A 25217-nucleotide genomic window follows, 5' to 3' on the forward strand; every position below is an offset into this window, starting at 1 on the left:
GCTTTCTGTTCCGGAGCCCCGCTCACTATCCACCGGCTTCCTGAGCTAACACGGTGCACATTATTTGTGGAGGCATTTGAAGGACCGGATTTATGGTAAATAATCACCAATTTAACCCGGAGTACACATGCTAACACGAAGTTAGCTAAAGTCAGCTATCTTACAGCAAAAGAAAAGCGCCACCTACCGATCTTTGTGAAGCTTCAAATGCCGGACAAAGTTGGACGTCGTGGCATCTCCATCCGATATTCTCTTCTTGCATGTTTTACAAGTTGCAGTTCGTTTTTTAGTCGAAAGTTCATAACCTACGTAGCCAAAAGAAATTACTCGCGGAAGCATATTCGAGCGGTTATTTCGTATTTCGTTCCCTGAGCTCTGCAGCTTTGCCGCGTTTTTTTAAACGTCCAAATCCTGTTAATTTGATTGGTTGTGCTGCAGCTACGTACACATACATACATAAGGAGAGAGGAAAACCATAGTGACGGTCTGCGCATATTGATAAGGAATGAGTGAAATTAATTAATGACGCCACTTTATAAATAATGTGTTTTAAATTTTAAGACTGAGTAAAAAATATCAAGTCTTTTCAAGTAAACAGCTTCAAGTCGAGTCAAGTCCCAAGTCAATGGCATGAAAGTCAAAGTCAAGTCCGAGTCTTTGAGCATTTTTTCAAGTCAAGTCTCAAGTCGTGATTTTAACGACTCGAGTCTGACTCGAGTCCAAGTCATGTGACTCGAGTCCCCACCTCTGGTGATCAGCATGCCATTCTAACGTGATTCATCCAGCTGGATGTTGTTCTGAAAGTTGTGAGAAATGTCTCTTTCTGAGAACCTTGAGTCCTCTCTTAGTTATGATATTAAAATGTCAAACTTTTTTTTATATTTATCTAATCAGTTGGCTGATAAGAGCTTAATCAGATTTACAAACCTGCTGCAGGGGAAAAACAAATCAAACGTAGGCAACACAAATGACAGGAAAACTTGAAGAGACTGCACTGCTTACTAAATTCCCCCAATTGTGTATTGCAGCAGTTTATGCAGAAAGACAGATGAAAGGAGGCATTTCTGCCATGCTGCTCTTTTAGGATATTCTACTTAGCCTTTCATTCATTATGTCTTGGTTTTACCCTTTTTGGCACCAAGTCCTCCAGGTTTCAGAGGTTGGATTCATACCGTTGGTTTTTTTGGCCCCAGTTTCCTGACCTTCACCCCTCTGCCATGCACCGTTGGAAAATGATGCATTGCTGCACGTGCAAAACCTAAAAACTGACTTTCAGACCTCTGGTCTGATCTCATACGCTTTCAGACCATGGTACTTTTGGTGAAATGTTCTAGGTCTTCCTTGCAGCCACAGCAGTGTGAGGCTGATAAAACAACAATCGACTCAGCGAGGTGACTCTAGTGAGTCACGCATGAGGCTGAATGTGACAGTAAGTGTGCAAATGACAGAAGACGTGTCTTTTGTATGATTGATGGCTTGCAGTTTGTCACAGTTTGTCGGCAGCTGAGGGGCTCTTAACAGGCCATGATTGGCTGGCACAGCCTGTGTCCCCATGCCTCATTAATTCCTCCATGCCCGTGGAGTCTTCAATCAGCATTAGAGTTGGCTATTCCCCTTCACCCCTTTGCATCGTTTGTATCATGTATGCTCTTACTCCAGAGCTGGAAGGCCAAAAGATTTGGTACTGATTAGAGCTGCTGGACCTGCAGCTGTCTGAGAGGCTTCTCCTTCTTTGGATAATGAAATTAACACAAGAAGACACACAAGATGCACGTGACACAGCGTAAACACCGCTGAATCTCCTCCAGATTAAAGTTACATTGCATTCATTAAAGAAAGGACTGTGTGCAACATTTAATTTTCAGTTTTCAATCAGGGTGGACTCTTCCTGCTCCCCTCACTTGTCGGGACAATGAGAAGTAAAGGACATACTGAGTGCAGAGCCGAATGAGAATAAGCTGCATGATGTCTGCGGGTGGGTGTGTGGACGTGATACAAAAGTATCTTCTTTTGTGCAAACACATCCGTAGATTAATGAGCTTCTGGCTGAGTTGCCAGAATTCACCGTTTTTTGTTGTTATTTTTCGGGCGGGGTTTCTTGTGCTTCAGCAGAAATATTCTCACCTGCCACCACCTAAAAATGCTTCATCTTCTTTCTAATTTACTCTTCAGCTTCAGTGCCAGGTAGAGCGAATGAATATGTATGAATATGGCTTACATGTGTTTGATTTAGCTGAGGGGGTTTGTATATGTGCCTCAATACGTGCAGGGGTGTTTGGGTGTGTGTGTGTGTGTGTGTGTGTGTGTGTGCGCGTCAGAAGGAAAGTATCTTGATCCGCTGGATGACAGCTGTAGGAGGAGCTGAGCGATATAAAGGCTGGTCACATATAAGAGGGTCAAATTGATTTCCCATGAACACCGGGAACAGGCTCTTACACATGGGGGGCCTTATCAGCGTTCCAGAAACACTCACACAGTGAATAACAAGTATCTGTGAACTCTGCTGTTGGGGAAGAAAAAAAAAAATGCTCATTTGTATGCTGCTCGATAGATTTCAAAAAACTACAACAGACGTTTGAGTACATTGCACAGGGGCAGGAATCCACAAGCTGTACCTTGACAAGATCACAGTGCTTTCTGACTCTGTCAAGGTAGAGACAGAGTTTCTAGACCTCCTCAAAACACACAAAGAAAATTATTAGCACTTACACACACATAGAATAGAATAGAAATGCTCTTTGTTGTCACACAGTTGGGAAATTTGGGTGAAACTGCAGCAAAAGTGCATGTAAGAAATTGAAGCCTGTAAAGATAAAAGTATAGAAAATAAGCAAAAACAAAAGTAACAATAATATATTGAAAAGTAAGGACAAAATGACAACATAAATATTGTACAGGCTTCTAAGATAGCAAGGAAATTTGTTGCGACAACTAAAATCAGAAGACAAAATATAATAAAATAGTGGCAAAACACCTTTTAGTAGATGTAAATAGTGTGGGCTGTTGCTTCTTAAGGACTGATTTGTTGCGGTTTTGCCCTAACCCGTAGGAGCCATCACTGAGGAAATATTGCTGCTTCACTCCAAGAACGGCTGCAGTAGATGATTCTAATGGCATTTCATTAAGTTAAGATGTGCTGTAAATGCTCACATCTTAACTTACTGTAGTTCAGGTTGCATCTGTATCTTATATAGCTGTAGATCAGATCCTTTATCCTGATCTACCTTATGGTGAAGGCTTAAAAAAAAAAGAGAAGCAGGTGAAATCAAAGCACCAGTGTTAATTGCCTCTACCTCTTAGGAGAACCGATAGTAGAAATTTTAAAACCGATGTTGATGTTGCTGTCTCCAACTGATCTCGTCAGCTTATTTTTACTCATATTCTTTCAAAATGGTTCAATTACTTGGCCTCTCTGATGGATTGTAATCTCAGCGGCTGTCATTTTTGCTCAAAATGCGGCGGAACGGCCCTCGAGTGGAGTGACTGCCAAATACAATTAAGTCTCATTCTGAAAATATTAATCATATCTGACATGAGTGTGCCGTGTAAATATAACATCGGCGCCAACATTTAGACATGTTTGAAGTGACAACCTAAAATGGCAGCTGTTGGTTCCTGCTATGCTGTGTTTAAAAAGGTCATCTAATGGTTGACAGAATAATGATGCAGAGATAGCAATATGCAGTGTTGCATTTTACTATTGCCCTTGTAAATAACCAGTGGCGCAATATTCTCAGCTTGGAAGATTGTAAGTGCACTGTGATGTGAAGTCATGCAGGAGATGGAAATGAAGAGTCCTGTTGAGGGAAGCTCTATACCATGGGAACAGATTTAAATCCTAAATGATTCAGTCACCTAAAGTTTCTGCTCCAAAATCAACAACTACTGCAGACTTTGGTCACAACGCTGTCAGACTTGTGCGCCGTCAGCACAATATGTCGCCCAGCCAGTTTTACACGTGTAGATCCAATGTTCGAGGAGAAGCACGTCGGTCCACATGTCCACTTATTCTAAGCTTTTTGTGAAGGGCTTTGTAAACAATTAGTTTGCTCTTAAACTCAGTTCACTGAGCAAAGGGTAAGAGCTCAGAACTGGACTGAGCTCCAGATATGCTGATCTCTTGCGTTTGTAAATACTCCAGCCGCAGCATTTTGAAGAAGTTGGAACAGCATTGTAATAATCGAGTCTGCTGTAAACAAAGACATGAACTAATGCACGTGGTAATAATATGCTGCCTTTATGATAAATTTCATCTGGTCATCAAGATTCAAATCACCCTCAGATTTTTGACTTTGAGCTTTTTAAACCAGCAGACCGAAGGTGGCACTGATTCTTAGTCGTTGGGTACAAAAACTAAGACTTCAGTTTCATCTTTATTTAGCTATTAATCTGCTCAGTGTTAAGGAAAGAAAAATAAAATCATGTCATCAGCCAAAGCCTGAAGCCGTTGGTCTTCCTTCCAATGCTTGCCCAAATCTTACACTCAACACTATTTATGCACTTCCCAGTTCAATCAGTCCTTTGTTTGTGTGTTCAGCTGATTATCCAGACACCTGCTATGCTGACTTGTTTCCTGTGTGCTTCTTATCTTCATTAAATAAATATTTACCACGTTTCTATTGACTTCCTGTCTTCGTTTGGATCCAGCCAAAGAAACAACCATCGATCACAACAGGTTGAGACCTGCAGCTGTGACAGCAGCAAAAGACAAAGTATTAATTGAGAGAGTTTACTGCAAATGTACAGCAGATTTACAGTTTTTTTATTTGGGAAAAAATTCTGGAAGCCATGAATTATCCTAAAAAAACACACTGAAGTTAGGCTTCAAATTGTGATAAACGGTGAAAAATTCAGGAGATGTAAATACTTTTGAAAGGGATTGTATTTGAATGTATGTCAATTTCACTTGTACTATTTTCAAAATTGTCTTTACTAACTGATTGAACCAAAAAGGAAGAGGCAATATCATTGTCTTGTTTTTTTTTTCCTTGAGCTGATTTTTGGTCTTCTTTCTAAAGCAGCTGCTCAGAGATGAGGAAAAATTTGGTCAAAGACAGAATAAAAGGCAGAGGTATACAACTTGAAAGAGAGTTTAGAGAAAAAGTCTTTTAATATTATATGCTGGAGTTCTTATTGACTGCAGGAGCCAAACAATCTATAAAAAGAGTAAATAATTCTTCCTTAAGAGGGCACTTCTTTGATTCAGGAGGCCTCTCCTTACAGAAATAGACGCAAGACTTCAGCATCGCTCTGCGCTCTGAAACGCAATACTATATAAACTCACTGTCAGTGATGAAATGATACTGACAGGGCTGAATGGGAAAAAAAAGATAATGTCCCTCTAATATTACCACTTTAAGTGTGTCAGAAATAACGACAGGAGGCAGAGAATAGCCTGTCATTCACCCCTCCTGGGAACTGTTCCACTTAAAGTTGCTGTATTTTATTTTTTTTTTCCAAGTTTGGACATTCACAGATGTTTGCGCAGAAAGAAAAAGAAGTTATGAAGGATAGATAATAGAGAAATGTGAAAGCATCTGTTTTAAGATTTTACCCTTGGGTGAGCTAAGTGAGAAGGTGAGTGGCTTTACAACCGGGTGCATCCATCCATCCATCCATTTTCTGTTCACCCTTTGTCCCTAATGGGGTCGGGAGGGTTGCTGGTGCCTATCTCCAGCTACGTTCCAGGCGGGAGGCAGGGTACACCCTGGACAGGTCGCCAGTCTGTCGCAGACAACCGGGTGCAATTGCTGCTAATCAGATTTAACACCACACAGCCCGGAATAATGGTTGTCCGGTTCTGCTCTGCATTTGCTGTCAGCCTGAAGTCCTGCATACTTCTGCTGCTCACTGCTCCTTCTCTGTGCAGAGAAAGAAATAGTGTGTGGTTGAATGATACTGGTGGCAGCTGGCGTTTCTTTCTCCTGGTCACCGGCATCCACATCCCACACAAAATATAAACAGACTCTGAAGACACAAGCAGCAAATACACATGCACACACACGCGCCCACTCCCACACACATCCATACGTACAGCATTGGTGAGCAGAGTCAGGGTGTCAGAAGTGAAGGCTAGCCCGGCGATGTGAGATGTTGTGACATTTTACCTCATTACATTTTTCTAGGTTGTTATGAATGTCGGAGCAGTGCTGTCAAACAAAGCACAGACCTGTATGAAACACATTGTGAGCCTCCCCCCCACTCACACACACATAAAAATAAAACACACACACACACGTTCCCATATTTATATCTCCATCTCGCTCCATCAGGAAGCGAGATGGAGATATACCTTCTCTCTTTATTTGATGTTCCTGTGTGATATTCTGGTAATGTCCACCAGCCAGTTTCTTAGGCTCACTTTCCTGACATTTCCTTGATGTGTGGAAATATCTGTTAAACCACAATGATTCGGATCACTGCCTGTATGTATGTGGCTGCACATGATGTACTGTACCACTCTGTCTGAGGGGAATGAGGAAGTAACATATCTTTGTTCATCCTTACATGTTAGCCAAGTACAGATGATGAAATGCTTAAACCAGAAATACGTTATTTTATTTTAATGTCAGAGGTTGATCAGGGTTTCTCAGATTTTCCTGAAGAATAGCTCAGAGCTTTCAATCGCGCTGCATTTATGTTCTTGTTTTCTCTTCTTCCTACTGAGCCTGTCTGTGATGCTGCAATAAAACCCAGAGCAAATACACGGAACTATTCTGATTATTTGCACACCTACTCCTCCGTCAGTCTTCACTTAACTCAGTATGAATGCTCTTTGATTGCCTCTAAGTGCAGTGTAGTGCTTTACTTATTCCAATATGCATGTGTGGCATTTAAGATTTTCCGCAAATTTCTCGCTGAACAAGGCTGTTTCTTATTTAATGAACTTGCACTTAAGCGACATTCAACAATATTCCTTGGAGATCAAACAACTGAAAAGCACAAGATTTTTAAGGACGAATCTCGGCGACCTCATCCAGAGAAACTTTTCTCTTATCACACATGTAAACATCGTCGAAGCAAACACACACGTATCTGTAACTTTGTCATCATGTTTAGGTGGTGTCCATCATGTCCATGTTTTATTGGACCCAAAAGCAGACAGGCTGAAGCGATATTCATTTATTGGTGAACGTTTAATGAAGAATAAGAATAATCACATTTTACATCCTTCTCCAATCCCAAAGGAGTTGAAAAATAGACTTAATGGATGCAGAGCAGAACTAAAGGGCAGACAGAGAAGGAGGAAGCTAAAGCCATCTCTTCCATCAATCATAATGAGAAATGATCACATTCCCAAATTTGTCTCTCTGCCCAGGTTTCTAACCATATGGACAGAGAGTTTAAAAGAGGAGAGGCCAAAGCAAATGAGGTGGAATAGCAGTATTTACCAATAACTGATAGTGTCATCCAGGACATGTTGAATAGCATCTCTGCTGCCCAGATATTGAGCTGTTAGCATGTCATGACAGTCATGAGGTTGTAGAGCGCAACGGTCTTCAGTCAGAAGCCTTATCAGATTCACTGCAAGACTGACTGCTACCGGAGAACCTTCCTGCCCACAGTCTCCCTCATATGATCCAAGTATCTTTGAAGGTACCCGGATGATATGAGTCAATTTAATTTTCCATTTGGGTAAAAAAAAAAAAAAATTTGAATTCCAGTGCAACAATATACCTCTCTGTACTTTAAGAAATATGGACATAATCTTTCTAACTCTGTTTAGTTGGTATTGGGGAAAACTATGCTGTGTAGCTGCTCTGAACACTTAAATAGTGATTGATAAATATTAAATACTCATGATCTCATCAGTAAACAAAATAAGGTTTTTTCTTTTCTCTTTACATCATCAAGCAGTAAAAATTCTAAGAAAACTAGAGAATAAGTATGCACAGATGTGAGCTGTTTGGTTTAGTAATTACACCACTGTTTTCTATGCTGATCTGCATCCTTAGGGGGAAATATCTGGATTCATTCATTTTACCCGGTGGCATTTTTCGTGGAGTGCATATTTTCAGACACTAACTGAAATATAACAGTGCATGCTCGAAAACGACAAAACAATTAGCTGTGTGCCAATAAGCAGTAATGGTGTAAGCAGTAATCCCTATGGTATAAAGGGAAAGAATCATTTAAAGAAAGTTATTGTGTAATTAAAAAAGAAAAAAGGAGTTTCTGCTGATAAAGATGGTTGTAAAACGAACATGTGAATTAGTAGCACATATTTACTCTGCAAATAAATAAAATAGCAAATGAAGAGGTTTACAATGTTTATACAAACACTTGTTGCTGTTCCTGTCTTTGTTCTTTGCAGCAAAGACAACTAAACCAAAATTTATAGTGTGTTTAGACATACTCACGCAGAAAATCTGCTTTCTGAAAAAGCGCAACATGGCCCATTGAGCGTTCACGGTGTCTGGATGAGCAGCAGCTAAACAGAAAGGTATCCATCTTTGTAGAAGGCTTTGGAAATGTCAATGCCCCTCAGCAAACCAAAAGGGAAGTCAATCATCCAGGGTCGCCGCTATAAAAGACGACAAACACAAAAAGCCTTTTAACCAGAACCTTCGTGTGACAAAAAACATTTCCATTTCAAAGCCTTTATTTTACAGCATGTTATGTCGGTTTATTTTTTACATAACGGCAGCTGTGGTTCAGCTGCAATTAGGAGAACGTAGAAAGCCTGACCCGATTTGTCAGAGTTCCAGGGAAGCGGAGGGTTGCGCTGGCGTACCGTACGATTTTTAGCTTTGGATTCCGTGCCGATGCTTTTAGCACGAGAGTGCGGCTCTGGCTTGCTCTGATAAATGTACATTTTCCTCTGGGTGTCTGCCAAAATAAAAAGTCTTCCTCTTTGATATTAATATCATCCCCTCATGACCTCTGTAGAACCTTGTTAGACGTGAAGTCTTTGGGTGGCATTTACTGGTTCAAAGGTTCTCTGTGTAATTGATCAGTCGGCTGTTTGATCTGTAGCTACGGCTGGCATTTAGTCTTGTACAGGAAAAAAGGAAAAAAGGTGCCTTCGTGCTCTGTCGGGGTTTCATTTATCCGTAGCTGCCACCTACTGAGGCTGGTTGTGGAAGAATGCGACTCGTAATGAGATCTTTTCGCACCCTCCAACCTTTGTAGATGCATATTTACATAATAAATCTGCACAGAAGAGAAGGTAAATATACACAGGAATACTGTGTTTTGTATTTGTTGCCATCGTTTTTTAAAATTTGCTTGAATGTTAAATTTTCATTATGTCTAACCAGCTGTTCTCCTTCTTTCCCACTCCATGTTTTATTAGTTAATCTTAGATAACCAAAGAGGGAACACTTAAGGCATTTTGAAAGATGCTTTCAAAATTGGGATCTTTAAACAGTTATCAGTTTGATAAATGAATAGCTGTCATCATAAACATTAGATAAGAAAAAGCCATTAGTTTTTGCATTCAGAAAAAAAAAACAGTAGACTCCATCTTCACAGGAGCAGCATTTATTAAAAAGCGACTTCAAGAATAACAGAAAAGGAAGCTGCGGTTATTTTTGTGTTACAGAAAGGGTAAAAATACTTCAAATGTTCCCCTTTTTGACGTTTCTTTTCATCAGTTGCCGCAGATCGTTTTTACTGTTGAAAATAGAAAATAGGGCATTATGCAAAACAGCTCACTGTCACACATTTAGAAAAAAATAAAATGCAGATAATGAGTGAACGCATCCACACGCGAGCACTTATGAAAACCAAGTGGCTATAAACATTTATATCATTTATATGTCTGTAAACATGTGTAGCTCTCGTGTCGAAGCGGAGTGGTTGGGAACAAGAGCAGCTGAGCCATGCAGCGGTGAATTGGGTCAGTGGATGATGAGGTGCACAGCGCACAGAGGTCAGCAGCTTTTCTCCAGTCAGTAGCTACAGATTTACAAACGTGACGCAGCATTTTGATTCACTCGAGCAGTTCACAGAGAACTCAGAGGTTACAGCGACTGAGCATCTGCTTCCTAGATGCATCCCCTGCATTAGCCTAACCAGTTAGCCTATGCTAATAATTACCAGTGTTTTGATCAATACCTAGGTGAGAAAAGAATAACTGTTGCACATTATATGCTCTCAAAACAAAACATGAAAACACAATATGTAGGGTATATGTCAACAGAAATAGATTTTTAGATTATCTGAAAGATGGGATATTTTTAGTCTGGATTTTATTTCCTTATTAGTGCGGTCCTTCGTCCATCTGTTCGTTATGCACAGTTCATCTTTCACAGGGTTATGGGGAGCTGAGACATCTCATAGGGTAGAAGGTGATCAGGTCAGAAAGAGAGAGACAATAATTGACACTCACTAAAACCAGAGACAAAAACAACTAACTAGTCAAAGTAAAAGCATTTCCTCAGAAAACAGGAGGAAAGCACAGCAGACATGATTGACTATTAGATTTCAGGTAAATTCGGGTAAAGAAACCACATTTAAAATTACTTTTCCTACATCCCATACAAAGAACCGATTGTGAAGCAAATGGAGAGATGGATTTTCACCAGAATTCGGTAAAATATAAAATGTTATGCAGTCGGTATTTAGTAGAGATAGATTACAAGTTTAGTGAAAGCCAAAAAAAAAACCCTATGGAGGACCGCAGACAAATTCAAGGGTTCACGAGCGTGAAATTGTTCATATCTGTTAAACACTTTTATATGGCTATGAGAAAGAGTTGTCTGGGTTTATTTGGCTTCAGAGTTCACGGGTATTTTACAAGAGAATTGAAGACATAAATCTGAGTGCTGGAAGGAAAAGAGACCGCAGGGGAGAGAAAATGTGGACGGTTGGGTAGAGGTGATCTTTAACTCTGTTTATCTGAAATAAACAGATAATTAACACAACAAAATGAGAAATGGTAGAAATATTTGTTAAGGCGAGCCCAAGGATTTTTCTTTCCTGGTATTTTTTTATTTCCTTTTTAACTTTTTTAATCATGTTTTATTCACAGACACAACCTTTCTGTAAACCTACAGATATTCTTTGAACTAGTTTATTTGGGTTGATTGCACTGACAGTGCTTCTCAAAAGTATTCATGCCAGTTTACCTTTTTTATGATGTTGTCACTTTAAAACCTCAAACTTCAATTCAGTAGTAGTCATGCACTCCTCAAATCTGAGGGTTGACAAAATGAAACCATTGTTGAAAGAAAGTAATAAAAAGTTCTGTTTGTAGTATGCTACAAGACATGTTTGGGACTCGGCAGGTGAAATAAGGTGAGCTGGTCAAATGAGACTAAAATTTAACATTTTGGCTCACATGCAAAAAAGAATGACTTGGACTAAATATGAATTAAGATTAGGACTAAGTTTCATCATCCAGTTGGATAATAATCCTCAACACACAGAGCTGCAATTGAATATATCTGATCAAAACATGTTTATTTTTTGGAATAGACCAAAGTTTTGTTTGTAATTTTGGCAAAATATGAAAAGGTTTAATGGTTATGACTACATTTGCAAGGTGAAACATGATTTTCACAGCTGCGTTGTTTGGAACCTTTTCAAATCCCTGCAGTTTGAACATGAAAGGAGAAGAATAACCATTTAAGACAGTTTGATGCAGCATGTGAAGTTCATTTTTATGGCAGATAAAGTAATTTGTTTTTTGTCGTTTTGTCATCATTTCTTGTCTCACGCCAGATATACATTAGGACAGATGTACACGGCTGTCCGACCTCAGAATAAATTGAGCGTCTTATTCCATTTCCTCTCGCTCGATATCTTTTGTCCGCATCGACTTTAGCCTTTGAGATCAGCCGGCCCTAAGCGGAGCAACAGCAACAAAGCTGTCATGCTGTTCGCACCAAACGGGCTGATCCGCCCAAACGCTGCCGCCTACAAAGCTGCTGTAATCCGACCCCAAAAATCACTAACTTCCTCGCAGAATGGTATCACCTCCGCTCCGTCTTTCCACTTCCACCCTTGTTTCCATCCCCTCAGCCTCCTCACCCAGCTCTGCACCGATTTTCAGCATCCTCTCATTTCCATATCTTCCTTCAGCCCTCAGACGTTGTTCTGCCTCCCACCATGACCTCTTGTCAGAGCCTCAGAGAGTCTCTCAGAGCTTGTGATGGTTGAGGATTGTTAAGTTGCCAGCTGCAGCTTTAATGATTGTGCCTTCAGGCGGAGATCAGCCAAAAAAAAGAAGAAAAAAAAAATACAATTGGCATTTTTCTACTGAACATGAGCTTTTGTGGAATATGTGTTTGAATTTGTTTATAAAGGCAACATAATTCTTAAGTTAGAATTAAAGAATGTTTGCCTAATTAAAATTGATCTGTATATATGTTTTGTGGTTCCCAATGGGTGAAGAATTTGAATTGGGTCCACTGGTACAAATTGAATCTTCTGTGTGTGTGTGGGTGTGGGTGTGTGTGGGTGTTCGGTGCATGCGCTCTCTGTTGCTTTTGCTGCTCAGGGTTTGACTGCAGCTCTGCGCCACGTCCTGCAAACACGTTGCAATTAGCTTCATGCGCTCCACTGCATCCCCAAACAGCTCGCTGATGAATTCAATCAATTTGCCCTAATTATAACTTTCACAGAAACACCTCTAATCTGACTAAAACTTAGCGTTGAGCTGTGGCAGGTAGCTGCATAAACTGCTGTTTGTAGAGGGATGTTTGTGTATGAAAGAGTGTGTTAATTTGTCCTAATTTTCACACATCTTCTGACATCACAACCTCAAATATAAATGGGGTTTATTGGCATTTTAAATGGCGGACTAACACAAAGTAGTTTAAAACGGTGGCCGCTTAAAAAAAAGCAATCTGGAGAGTTTGGCATTCACTTTGTCTCCTCCTCCTCTACTTTGAATAAATATGCTCAAAAAACTTACAGGGCAATCCTGTGGAAGAGTTGAGGCATGTATTGATATGGCCTAGTCAAAGCCCAGACCTAAATCCAAATTAGAGTCCAGCGTGACACTGCACAATCAACATTACATCCTTATCTAACTTGATGATGACTTGCATGTTTTACAAAGGCGAATGTTTATGTATTTTACTCGCTGGAAATGGTAGAAGCATATCGCTACACTCATGGCAATTAAAAGAGGGTTATACAAATATTGATCAATGTGGGATAACTAAATATGCAGTACCGATTTTCAGGTTCTTATTTGTCAAAAATAAAATAGATAATTGTAGGCTTTTCTATCCCCTTGCCAAGTGTGCTCTGCTTTGCGTTGCTCTGTCACAGAAAATCCCATGAAACTCCAATGAAACATGTGGTTGTAGTGTCTCAAAATGTGAATAAGTTCAAGGAGTACAAACACTTCTTCAAAGTAAACATGTGACTTTGACTCATCTCCTGTTCTCCCTTCAATCTTTCCCTTCAGACATTGACGACTGCCAGTCTAATCCGTGCCAGAACGGAGGAACCTGCATCGATGAGATCAGCTCCTTTGTGTGCCTCTGCCTGCCCAGCTACGGCGGAGCTACTTGCGAAAAAGGTAACAATGCAGGCAGCGAGCGCTGCCTTCCTCTTTTTGTTGTGTTGCGTGGCAGCAGAAGAAGAGCAGAAAGATGATAATGAAGAGATGTAGATGATAGAGGGGAAGGAAATAATTGGGAGCAGAGCAAGAAGTTTGGAAAATGAGTTTAAAAACAGAAAGACACAAAAATGAGATGAAGAGGCTGCAGATGCGAGGTGGTGGAGTAGAGGTTGAAGAACTGGAAAGGATGCGGGGAGATGCTGATGACATGGGCATAGGAGGAGAGGAGCATGCTTAAAGAAAGTGAAGAAAACGAGACTGAGAAGTTTAATGAGGGTGTGTGAATGGAGGGAGGGAAGAGGGGGAGGGCAGGAACAAGAGAGGAGGAAGAGAAATAAATACTGGGAAGCCCTGAGAGATAATATGATGGATTAATACAGAACACCTGCGTCCAGATGGTTTTGTTTTCTATGAGGGGAATTTCTGTTTTATGGAAATTACCCAAATTCCCACGTGAGGAGAGGGCAGTGGAAGAAGGTTAGATGGAAATATGACAGACATGTTCACTCCAAAGCTACGGAGAGGAAAAACCCACAGCTGCTTTGTTTATTAGTATTCCTTCTGACCTGATTTTGACCCTCGCTGTGTGTTCCTGTTCAACACAAACACAAGAATAGCCCGTTTCATTCAAACTGAAAAAAACAAACTGACAGCTAGGGAAGAACAGAGTAGCAGAAATTCAGGAGAAACTGATTGAAAGTTTGTCTGTTTTTCTATACTAATTCCTATTTTATTAGCAGTTTGCAATTAAAAGGTCCATGCAGTCCTCTACCTATTTTCAATACTCGTTTATTCTTGCAGGGTCCCAGCAGGGCTGGAGGCTAAATTCAGGGGTCATTGGGTGGGAAACAGGGTCACATTGACAGGTCGCCAGTTCATCGTAAAAACATCAATTCCAAACTCTTACATTTACCAAATACGTACATCTGTGGCATGGCGATAAATCAGCATTCACGTCAAACGCATTAGTGATTCGGTTCAACTCATCTGATAGAAATCATTTCCAGAATTTCATCTTGGGGATATTTGCAGAAATATTACAGAAAATATCACTAATATATTCTATCATATTTCAATAAAATAACACGCCTTGCTGTTTTTCAGCAACGGCATGAGAGAACATAAGAAATAGGAGGTTTTAAGAAAAACATAAATTTTGAGTATGCGAGAGATCAACGTGCAGAAAATGCTCAGAGACTTTGACTTATGACTCATCGTTCATCTTGACTTTTGAGTTACTGCAGTTTTTCATTAAAACAGTGGAGTACCTTGTCTTGTTACACTCTCAGGATGGAGCAATCAATGCCAAACTGACAGAGCGCAGAAAATGAAGCACAGTAAATAACGAACTATTAAATGATAAATGCCATCTAAACAACAATGGCTTTATTTGGAAGATTTAAACAGAGAAAACTGACCGATTAGCTCAGAATTTATCTTATTTTTTTATTTTGCTTTTGCAACAACTGCATGTTCTCCATTCCTGATCCAGTTTATTATATTTGCCTCTGTTTATGAATGATCAGTTGTTTGGACACAAGAAAGTGCTGGAATTACTTGGGGTGACAATCTAATTTGGGTTAATTTTAAGTGTAGAAGTTCATCCTAACCAGTCTGAAAAGAGATCAAAGGGTTTGCTTTTTACATATTTTGTGTTTTCAAACTGTACATTAGTCTTGGTTACACATTTTTTAAAAGTGAGAATTTTTACCAGCCCTGAAAATGCTTGGGTGTGCGTCTGCGCTGTGACTTTTGGAAACGCATCACGACTGATTTTAATACACTCAGATGTCAACAACATCAGCTGAGCAAGCATGTGACATTTGATATGAAATTTGACAATTTATTTTCTTCTTTCACCACAAAGATGATGCAGGCAGATACCCACATTATTAGACCATACTAAAGGGTGTTGTTCCCTGTACGGTGCTCTGTGGGAATCTAGTTGGCAAACAAAAAGATCTTGGATTTCCTATTTCCCATTTTAACTGCTTGGAAACGCAATAAAAAAGGATTGAGGTTCTCCCCACATGAAACTAGACATTTTTTTCCTCGATGTGCATCCACCATCCACATTATAGCTGTACACTATCAGGAAAGCATGTTATCGGGACAATATTGTTCAATACCGCAAAGAAGATATCGATTAAGATTAGCTCACATTTTACTGACTCCTTTCTTTTACATCACATTGTTCCCACAATTCTCAATAAGCGTCAACATCAGGCAATAAAAGTACTTTTGTGTATCGAGGGCATGGAAAATCCACCCAATTCTGCAAATACTTTACAAGCAGGCCGAATATACTTACATAGCAGTTTAAATGTAATATTCAACTAAAAATCAACAAAAAAAAATTTGCGTTCAAGCAGTCCTTTGCAAGTGCAGTATTGGACACATTAATGTTGTGTGATTTGTCATGTTGTACATTTGTAATCCACCTGCAAAAATGTTAATTTTTAGAAAAATTCCAAATGAGAGCTACACATTGAATCACATTTTACAGGTGCAGCTTTGGTTTTGTGAGAATCTCTAGTCTAGCTCAGCTTTGGTCATCCTCAAGATCTACTTCTACCTTGCAGTCACACATACATATCCCCCACCCCCACACAGTCATATTGTTCTGCATTTTGCACTGTCACATTATCTGTACTTTGCCATAATTGGACCTGCTGCTACTTCTTTGGATGGTTGAGTGCCTTTAGTTAATTTAGTTGTATATATTGTTATTATTATTATTGTGTGTTTGCTTATTTTTACTGTATATATTTGACCTTTTGCACAGGAGCTGCAATGGAAATTTCGTTGAATTCTGTTCAATGACAATAAATGCTATCTACTTCTTCTAAATTTTAATGTAGTCAATGTCAATATTACTGCCACCTTCTGGCATAGCACATGTATTACAGCATCAGCATCCTTTCTAAAATCACTAACAGTGCAGCATTAGGAAGCATTGATTTCTCTGAAAATGTTTGTGTTTAGCTCTAAATGTGTTTGTAATGCAGCAAATTTAAACCCCCCTGCTTCACATATTGATCCTGGTGTGTATGTTGACTTAATGTCCTTTTGACAGTTTTTACAGCACTTTACTAAAGAAGGTTCAGGTTGAATAAAATAGGTTTCCAGTACCTGTGCTACATCAGCTGGACTTTGTCCAAGTGTGCCATAAATTGATATATTTTAAAAATACCTTTTTATTATTTCAGTTTTTATCAGAGGATCTTCATTTGATCTGATATAAATGTTTAAATACACTGCCTGGCCAAAAAAAAAGTCACCACCAAAAAATGGTCACACTCTAATATTTTGTTGGACCGCCTTTAGCTTTGATTACAGCCCGCATTCGCTGTGGCATTGTTTCAATAAGCTTCTGCAGTGTCACAAGATTTATTTCCATCCAGTGTTGCATTAATCTTTCACCAAGATCTTATTGATGATGGGAGAGTCTGACCACTGCGCAAAGCTGGTTGCTGGTTTCTCGATCAGTGACTGCATGTTGTTTTTTATGACCTTTTATTTTTGTGTTTTTATGCTGCCTTGCTGCTGAAATGTGCTATACGAATAAACCTGATTGATTGATTGATTGATTGATTGATTGATTGATTAATTAACTTGCATGTACTGTGACCTCTGGTTAAACTAATATACTTCCTGTTGGCAGATGTTATTAACTGGAGTCACACATTCATATTTATTCATAGATTATTGGTAAGTTCAAGAAATTTTTGTAAAATGGACAGACCTTAAATTATACTACAGGCTGCAATGATGCGGTAAAATCAGTGTTACTAACGTCGGCGTTCAGTGGTCATAATGTTATGCCTGAACATTCCAATTGCCACAGTTAATGTACTGTATAATGTGCTTTTTTCAGAAACACATAGATCTTCCCAATTAATCAATAAAAACATGCTACTTGTTCTAAAAGAATATTCTAAAAGAATATTTGTTAGTTTTCACCAGAAGGATTTATGTCAAACGTCAACATTTTAAAGCCGTTTATGATGAAGTTATCATTTTCACATATAAGCATAAGTAAACGAAGGTGATGCAGAACGTTATGTCCTATATCTTGTCCCATATCAAAGAAATTGAGAACAGATTGTCAAAAAGAATCACTAAAATTTCATAATAAGCTGATCATTTACAATTCATAAGGTAAAATGAATCAAACTGCATCTGATTCATTTCAGTGCAGACACATAAATATTACAAAGTGGATTCTATGTGAAAAGTAAAATGTGGAAATCATTGCAAATCTCTAGAGCGGCGGTCCCCAACCTTTGTATTACTGCGGACCGGTCAAGACTTGGGAGGAGGACTTTATTCAGCTGATTTTAACGCTGTACAAAAGCTGCTGGAAAAGACAAGTGTTTGGTTGTTGACTTACAATCCAGAAACCACGTGCTGCATTCTTGTTGGTTGTGCAGGAGGCTCTACTTCTGCTTTTCAAAGCTGTACAGCTGTATAATTGCGCATCAGTTTGCGGCCATTTTCAAATGCGAGTGTAAACGTGATGGGGACGTAGCTAGCGGCAGCTTAGTTGCATTTAAATTAACAAGAAGTCTTAAAACGGCTCGTTCTAAAAGCTCAAAATAGGCCGAACTGATTAAACTTAAATGACCCGAAGAAGCAGCACAGGAGCTTTTTAACAATAAAAACTCCCCCCAAAATTTAGGATAAAACAATATAAGACCATTTTGGGAAATTAAGCACCATTTTTAATTTGAGCTGAGGTGAAAACCTGCTGAGAGGCAGGAGAGGAGTCTGCCATGAAGAGAAAAACACGGAAAGTCAGGTAAGCTAACTAGGCTATTATGGGTTTCACCTTCCTGTCGGAAGCAGTCTGTTAGTTTCTTTACCAACAACATAGTGTTTTTATGTATTTTTTTATAAACAACTACCAAAGTAGTTTTAAAGTGAACTGAACCAAGTGCTAATCCTTCACCGTTCATGCTCGGCTCTGGAGAACTCGAACAACTCTAAGTTTGTTTGTTTTCACTACATGAACTATTAGAACTAAAACCAGAACCGGCTGCGAGCTGAAAAATAGAGCAGAAAATGTCCAAACAGCAAAGAAGCAGGCAAAGAAACCAGAGGCATATGGACCGCTCCGGCCTATTGTCGCTGACGTCACATAGAGCCGCCATCTTAGAGCGGCCCGCTCCACTCGGTGCTATGTTAGTGAAGTATCAGCGCATTTAATTCATCATAAATGGCTAAATACTTAACAGATTTTCACGCCTTTTTGCTGGAAACCTTAACTAAACAGCTATCATAGCTATTAAGTTTTTTAAACAATTAAAAAAAACACCGACTCCAAACAACTTTTAAAAACTTTTCGTCGCTTCGTTCCATACTCCCATCCTCACTTCCAACATCTGTCATGGCACCTCGAATGATTAAGTGACACAGTTGCAAAGGGTCAATTCTTTGGGTTATGTGGAACTGATCTGAGTGTTTCCATAGAAACGAGCAGAAACGAAACATTGCCTCAGAACTACTGTGACCTCATTGTAGCTATGACCTCATCTGTGATGTGGTCAAACGATCAAAGAACTTCTGAGGTTATGAGGGCTTGTATTTCAAATCATCAGTTCATATTCAGTCAGCTCTTCGAACTTCATCACTGTGTCTAGCAAAGCTTTTCATTATGAACAGGATTTTAGTTGGCGTGTTTTTTCCTCTGGGTTTTGGACTTGGATATTTGGTTAGCACCAGAATGCAGAAGGTTTTTGACAAAATCTTTCCTGGTAGCGATTCAGACGAAAGTGTCTCTAAGGACGAGAGCACTGAGTCTGCATACGATGATTTCGATGCGTTCCTTTTTGAACCTTCCTCCACTGCGGAGGTTCCTTGCGAGCCTTCCCTGACTGGGAAGCAAGCTTCTCCGGCTGGGGAAGCTTGCTTCTCCCAGTATGATGATTTGGATGCTTTCCTTTTTGAACCTTCCCCGGTTGGGGAAGTTTTAGAGGAGCCTTCCTCGCCACAGAAGCAAGCTTTCCTGGCTGGGCAAGCTTGCTTCTCCCAGAATGATGATCTTAATGCGTTCCTTTTTGAACCTTCCCCGGTTGGGGACGTTTTAGAGGAGCCTTCCTCGCCAGAGATCCAAGCTTCCCCGGCTGGGGAAGCTTGCTTCTCTGAGCACGATGATTTTTGTCCTTTTCCTTTTGGTCCTTCACCGGCTGGTAAGGACCCCAAAGTTGAGTCCGAAGGCTCCACTTTTGCTCGGATGAAGACGGCACAAGAAGACTGGACCCATGAAAAGAGCGCTGTCCAGACCACTGATATAGGGAAGGATTTCTCCAATCTTCCCTCAGAGAAAGAAACAATTGAGTCTGGAAACTCAAGTGCTAGTTTGTCAAACGCAGCAATATATTGGTGCCATGCGGCAGTTGATACCTGGATCCACGAAGCTATCCAGGAAACTGTCCGAGGGAAGGATTCCTCCAATCTTCCCTCGGAGAAAGAAACACTTGAATCTGAGAACTCAAGTGCTATTTTGACAAACGCAGCAATAGAAGATTGGTGCCAGGTGGCAGTTGGTTCCTGGATCCAAGACGCCATCCAGGAAACTGTCCGAGGGAAGGATTCCTCCAATCTTCCCTCGGAGAAAGAGACAGTTGAGTCTGAGAACTCAAGTTTGGCTTTGACCAAGGCAGCACAAACCGATGGGACACAGGCCACCACTGATTGCTGGATCCAGGTACCGAGTGCTGCCCAGACCACTGCCATAGGAAAGGATTCCTCCTATCTTCCCTCAGGGGAGACAGTCGAGTCTGGAAAGTCAAGTTTCAGTTTGACGAGTGATCAACTAGAAGCTTGGACCTGTGAAGAGAGCACTTTCCAGACCATAGTGGTACAACTTCTGTTACTGTTGTTTTTTGTTTTGAGTTTCTTGTGCTTTTTATTTTTATTACGGTTTTGCTTTTACTTTAGTGTTTTTTTCTGGGGTTTATTGTTTCTGTACACTGTTTATAAACTTGCTTCTTTTTTCAGTTCGGTTTCAGAAATACTCTAATGAGAATTACTACAATTGGTATTTTTTTAAATTGTTACCCCGCTATAAAAATCCCAGTTTTAGGGGCGTTCCGTGGTGGCGTAGCGGTTGGCGCGACCCGTATTTGGAGGCCTTGAGTCCTCGACGCGGCCGTCGCGGGTTCGACTCCCGGACCCGACGACATTTGCCGCATGTCTTCCCCCCTCTCCTTCCCTGTTTCCTGTCAGCCTACTGTCATATAAGGGACACTAGAGCCCACAAAAAGACCTCTGGAGGGGTAAAAAAAAAATAAAAAATCCCAGTTTTAGAACATCCTATGTGTTGATGAACTGGACTAAATTGTTCAAAATGGGTAAAACAGCAGTAAGTGTGAACCAAAAGATGAACTGCAGTGTAAAGATTGGAAGGTTATTGAAAGGCAGAACCCTTTTGAAAATAAAAACTACTGAACAAATGGATAGTAAATTATGGGTTAATATGAGTAAATCATTTATATAGAATTGGGAACTGGAACATTAGATGAGTATGTGAATTATTTCCCTCCATGCTGAGAAGGTAGTAAACATTTAAAAAAAGCTTCAGCAGGAATATTTTATAAAAAGGAGGTGTTAGAGGGAGAAGAGGAAATCTAAGATCAAATAATTCAGGGTGTTGTGGAAAAGAAGGACATTTGGCCAGAAACTGTCCTGAAAAACAAAACGCCTGAGTATAATTAGAATCAGCTCTGAGTGAACCAGAGTCTGATAATGAGACATCGCATCCCAAATGAGATGAAGTGAATGAAATGGAAATTGATCAAACAAAGGAAGTTTTGCTAAATTTACACAATTTGCCATCAATGGTTAACATTAAGCCTGAAATAACTATTGGTTATTGGGGAAAAGATATTTTTGTGTGACACTGGTGCATGAGGAGCTACTTGTAGAGAATCAACACTAAACTGTAATAAGACATGATTAAAAGCAACTACAGAAAGAAGAGAGTGTTGCAAATAAAAATAAGCAGGAGGAAGCAACAAGTATGTTTATTTAGACTAGAGAACAATGAAGCACCAGGGAGGAGCTGCAACTCCTGCTCACAGCCGCTTGCAGCAGCTCAGCAGGGGAGAACAGGCAGAAGCTGCAGCGGTGCTGCAACTCCGACCCCCACCAGGTCCAACTGACCACCATATGAAGCCCCCTGGCAAAACACTTGTGCATGATAAAAAAAAGTTACAACTTTAGAAGTAAAGCAACAGAAGACTCCCAAATTTTAAAATGAGATGAAACTAAAACATATCTCATGATACAAGAGCCAAATGCTAATGAAGCAGCAGAAGAATTAGGAGTTTCTCTTGAAATCCTTATCAGCTCTTTTTCCTGCCCCTGCAAGAGGTGAGAGGAGGTTCATGAAGGGGGGAGTGGGTTTGTTTTGTGGTCCATCTGACAATAGAGATAACTCAGGCTAGTGGAGTAACCTTAAACATAAATTGTGAAATCTAAAATCGCAAAGGATCCAATGAAACTTTTTCCTAAGGAACATAGAAATAGGCTTTTTAAACCTTTGGGTTTTGCTTGGAAACAGGTTATAGGAAGTTGTAGAGAAGTCATTATCATCGCATAACGCAGGATTTTGATGTAGTTTTTGTTTCCTAAATTCAGGAAACAATTTCCTCCATAGAGTGGGTTGTTTAAGTAAGCAAATGATTGATGAGTAATGAAATAATATGGAAAGTTTTAATTGATATCAATTAATTGATATATATTTAATTTATATTTAAATATAAATTTATAAATCATTACATTTATAAATGTATATTTAAATGAGAGGATTTGAGATTTTGGTTTAATTTCAGGATGGTCATTTTTAACTAAGCAAGAAGAGATAACTGTGGCCATCTAGTGGTGTTTTACCTTGATAAATTTGACCATATTTACAGGTAAAACAGTAACAAAATGCACCTTTGCTAATAGATCATCTATAAGCAAAACAACTGCCAGCTAACCTAGCAGTTTGTTAGTGTGTAGCTCACACAATAGGTACCAATGAGGTCTCTACTGGAAATAGGTTTACTGATCAAATAACAAAAAGCAGCAGCAGAAATAAAAGTGTTAAATATAGAGGAACAAACTATTATGCACAAAAAGATACCTAGAGATAGGCAATACTGAAGCCCTGAAGTAGAAAAATGATTGTGGATAACTAAAAGGGCAGCTTTGAATACTGGTAGGATGTTTCAGGTAAAATAATAAACCTGTTTCATCGAAATCTCTATTTATAGTAGTAGAAATTGTGATACATTAGCATGTAATGCATCATCGGGGGGATAATACATTACGGTTTGACCTTTTATACACTGCCTGGCCAAAAAAAAAGTCACCACCAAAAAATGGTCACTCTCTAATATTTTGTTGGACCGCCTTTAGCTTTGAATACAGCCCGCATTCACTGTGGCATTGTTTCAATAAGCTTCTGCAATGTCACAAGATTTATTTCCATCCAGTGTTGCATTAATCTTTCACCAAGATCTTGTATTGATGATGGGAGAGTCTGACCACTGTGCAAAGCCTTCTCCAGCACATCCCAAAGATTCTCAATGGGGTTAAGGTCTGGACTCTGTGGTGGCCAATCCATGTGTGAAAAAGATGTCTCATGCTCCCTGAACCACTCTTTCACAATGTGAGCCCGATGAATCCTGGCATTGTCATCTTGGAATATGCCCGTTCCATTTGGGAAGACAAAATCCATTGATGGAATAACCTGGTCATTCAGTATATTCAGGTAGTCAGCTGACCTCATTCTTTGGGCACACAATGTTGCTGAACCTAGACCTGACCAACTGCAGCAACCCCAGATCATAGCACTGCCCCCACAGGCTTGTACAGTAGGCACTAGGCATGATGGGTGCATCACTTCACCTGCCTCTCTTCTTACCCTGATGCGCCCATCACTCTGGAACAGGGTAAATCTGGACTCATCAGACCACATGACCCTCTTCCATTCCTCCAGAGTCCAATCTTTATGCTCCCTAGCAAACTGAAGCCTTTTATTCTGGTTAGCCTTACTGATTAGAGGTTTTCTTACGGCTACACAGCTGTTCAATCCCAACCCCTTGAGTTCCCTTCGCATTGTGCGTGTGGAAATGCTTTTGCGTTCACAATTAAACATACTCCTGAGTTCTGCTGTTGTTTTTCTTCGATTTGATTTGACCAAACGTTTAAGTAATCGCCGATCACGATCATTCAGGATTTTTTTCCGACCACATTTCTTCCTGGAAGACGATGGTTCTCCACCATCCTTCCAGTTTTTAATGATGCGTTGGACAGTTCTTAACCCAATTCTAGTAGTTTCTGCAATCTCCTTAGATGTTTTCTCTGCTTGATGCATGCCAATGATTTGACCCTTCTTAAACAGACTAACGTCTTTTCCACGACCACAGGATGTGTCTTTTGCCATGGTTGTTTAAGAAATGAGGAGTTACTCATTGCATCAACTGGGGTTAAATAACTTGTTGCCAGCTGAAAGATGATCGCCTATGCAGTATTTATCCAATAGGAGGCTTGTACCTATTTGCTTAGTTAAATCCAGGTGGCGACTTTTTTTTTGGCCAGGCAGTGTACCTTGGCAATTTTGTTAAATTGATGCTGAGACTCTCGTTAATGTACATCTTCAGTACAAACACTTGATTGGTTTCCTACATTCCATTCTATTTAACCTTCAGTTTTGTGAACACTTATCTTCTGCTTTTTTGTGCCTTACTCTGTCCCCCACACACACACACACACCCACACACACACACACGCGCACGCCCCCACACACACGCCAACACAACCTTTGTGTGCCACGCGTTTTTACATTCGCTGGAGCGGCGCCTCTGTTCCCCCTCGTGCTGTGTTGCTACCATCATGACTGATTGGGAGCAGCAGGGCTGATTGTGTATAACTAAACTCTCTGTTTTCCTGTTGCTTTTATCTCTCGTTGCCCTGGGCCTGCTGAAATGGGGAATTCAGCAGGGAAGAGTACAATTCTCAACAGACGTCGCTCTGTCATTTCAGCGGGATCACCATTTTATATCCAGAGGGAGGTTTGAACTGCAACTAGAACAGCAGAAATGAACTCATTTGTTCCACCAAAGCCTCCATCCATTTAAATGTCATCCTGTTGATCCCTTTCCCACTAAAGTGCTCCAGTTTCTCTTCTTTTTTTTTCGTTGTGTGCTTCGGTGCAAGTGTTCCCGAGTGTTTGTGCTTGATTATGTTTAGAGGTAGGCATTGCGAGCTTCAGATGCAGGCCAGATACGGTCCGTTGCAGGCTTCCTCCAGTCTGTTACCATGGAGATCCCATCTTGGAGTCAATAAAAGTTAGCTGACAGTGCTCAAGTCCTCAAGTGACCATACTGCAAGAAGAACATTTGATAATTCACAGGTTTTATCGGCGGATTTTACATTTGTTTGTTTTCATTTTCAATTTCCCACTTTGAGACTTGAAGTTTAAGGATTAGAAATCATCTTTTGCCTGTAGTAAAAAATAATTGTACTATTAAGCTTTACTTTATTGCAGCTTTTGTTAAATTTATTGAAGGTAAATACATTTTAACAGGAAATAGAGTGGGTAAATAAACCTCAATTTAGTCTTGACTCATGCAAAAACTAAAGCAGAGTCTCTCCTGCAGATTTTTTATTTTTATTTTTTTGCCTAATCAGAGAAGACACAAAT

The 25217-nt window shown here is 39.9% G+C and overlaps 1 protein-coding gene across 1 annotated transcript in view; it reads left to right on the top strand.

Moving 5' to 3' along the window:
• The window catches only part of ncanb (neurocan b), a 171406-nt gene that overhangs the window by 109820 nt on the left and 36369 nt on the right, over positions 1-25217 (top strand). The window contains exon 11 of the mRNA XM_028028165.1: positions 13364-13477. Within this exon, the coding sequence (XP_027883966.1) occupies positions 13364-13477 (114 nt within the window). The remainder of the gene's footprint in view (positions 1-13363; positions 13478-25217) is intronic.

The sequence above is a fragment of the Xiphophorus couchianus genome, chromosome 9 (genome assembly GCF_001444195.1).
Source record: "Xiphophorus couchianus chromosome 9, X_couchianus-1.0, whole genome shotgun sequence".
NCBI classification, from domain to species: domain Eukaryota; kingdom Metazoa; phylum Chordata; class Actinopteri; order Cyprinodontiformes; family Poeciliidae; genus Xiphophorus; species Xiphophorus couchianus.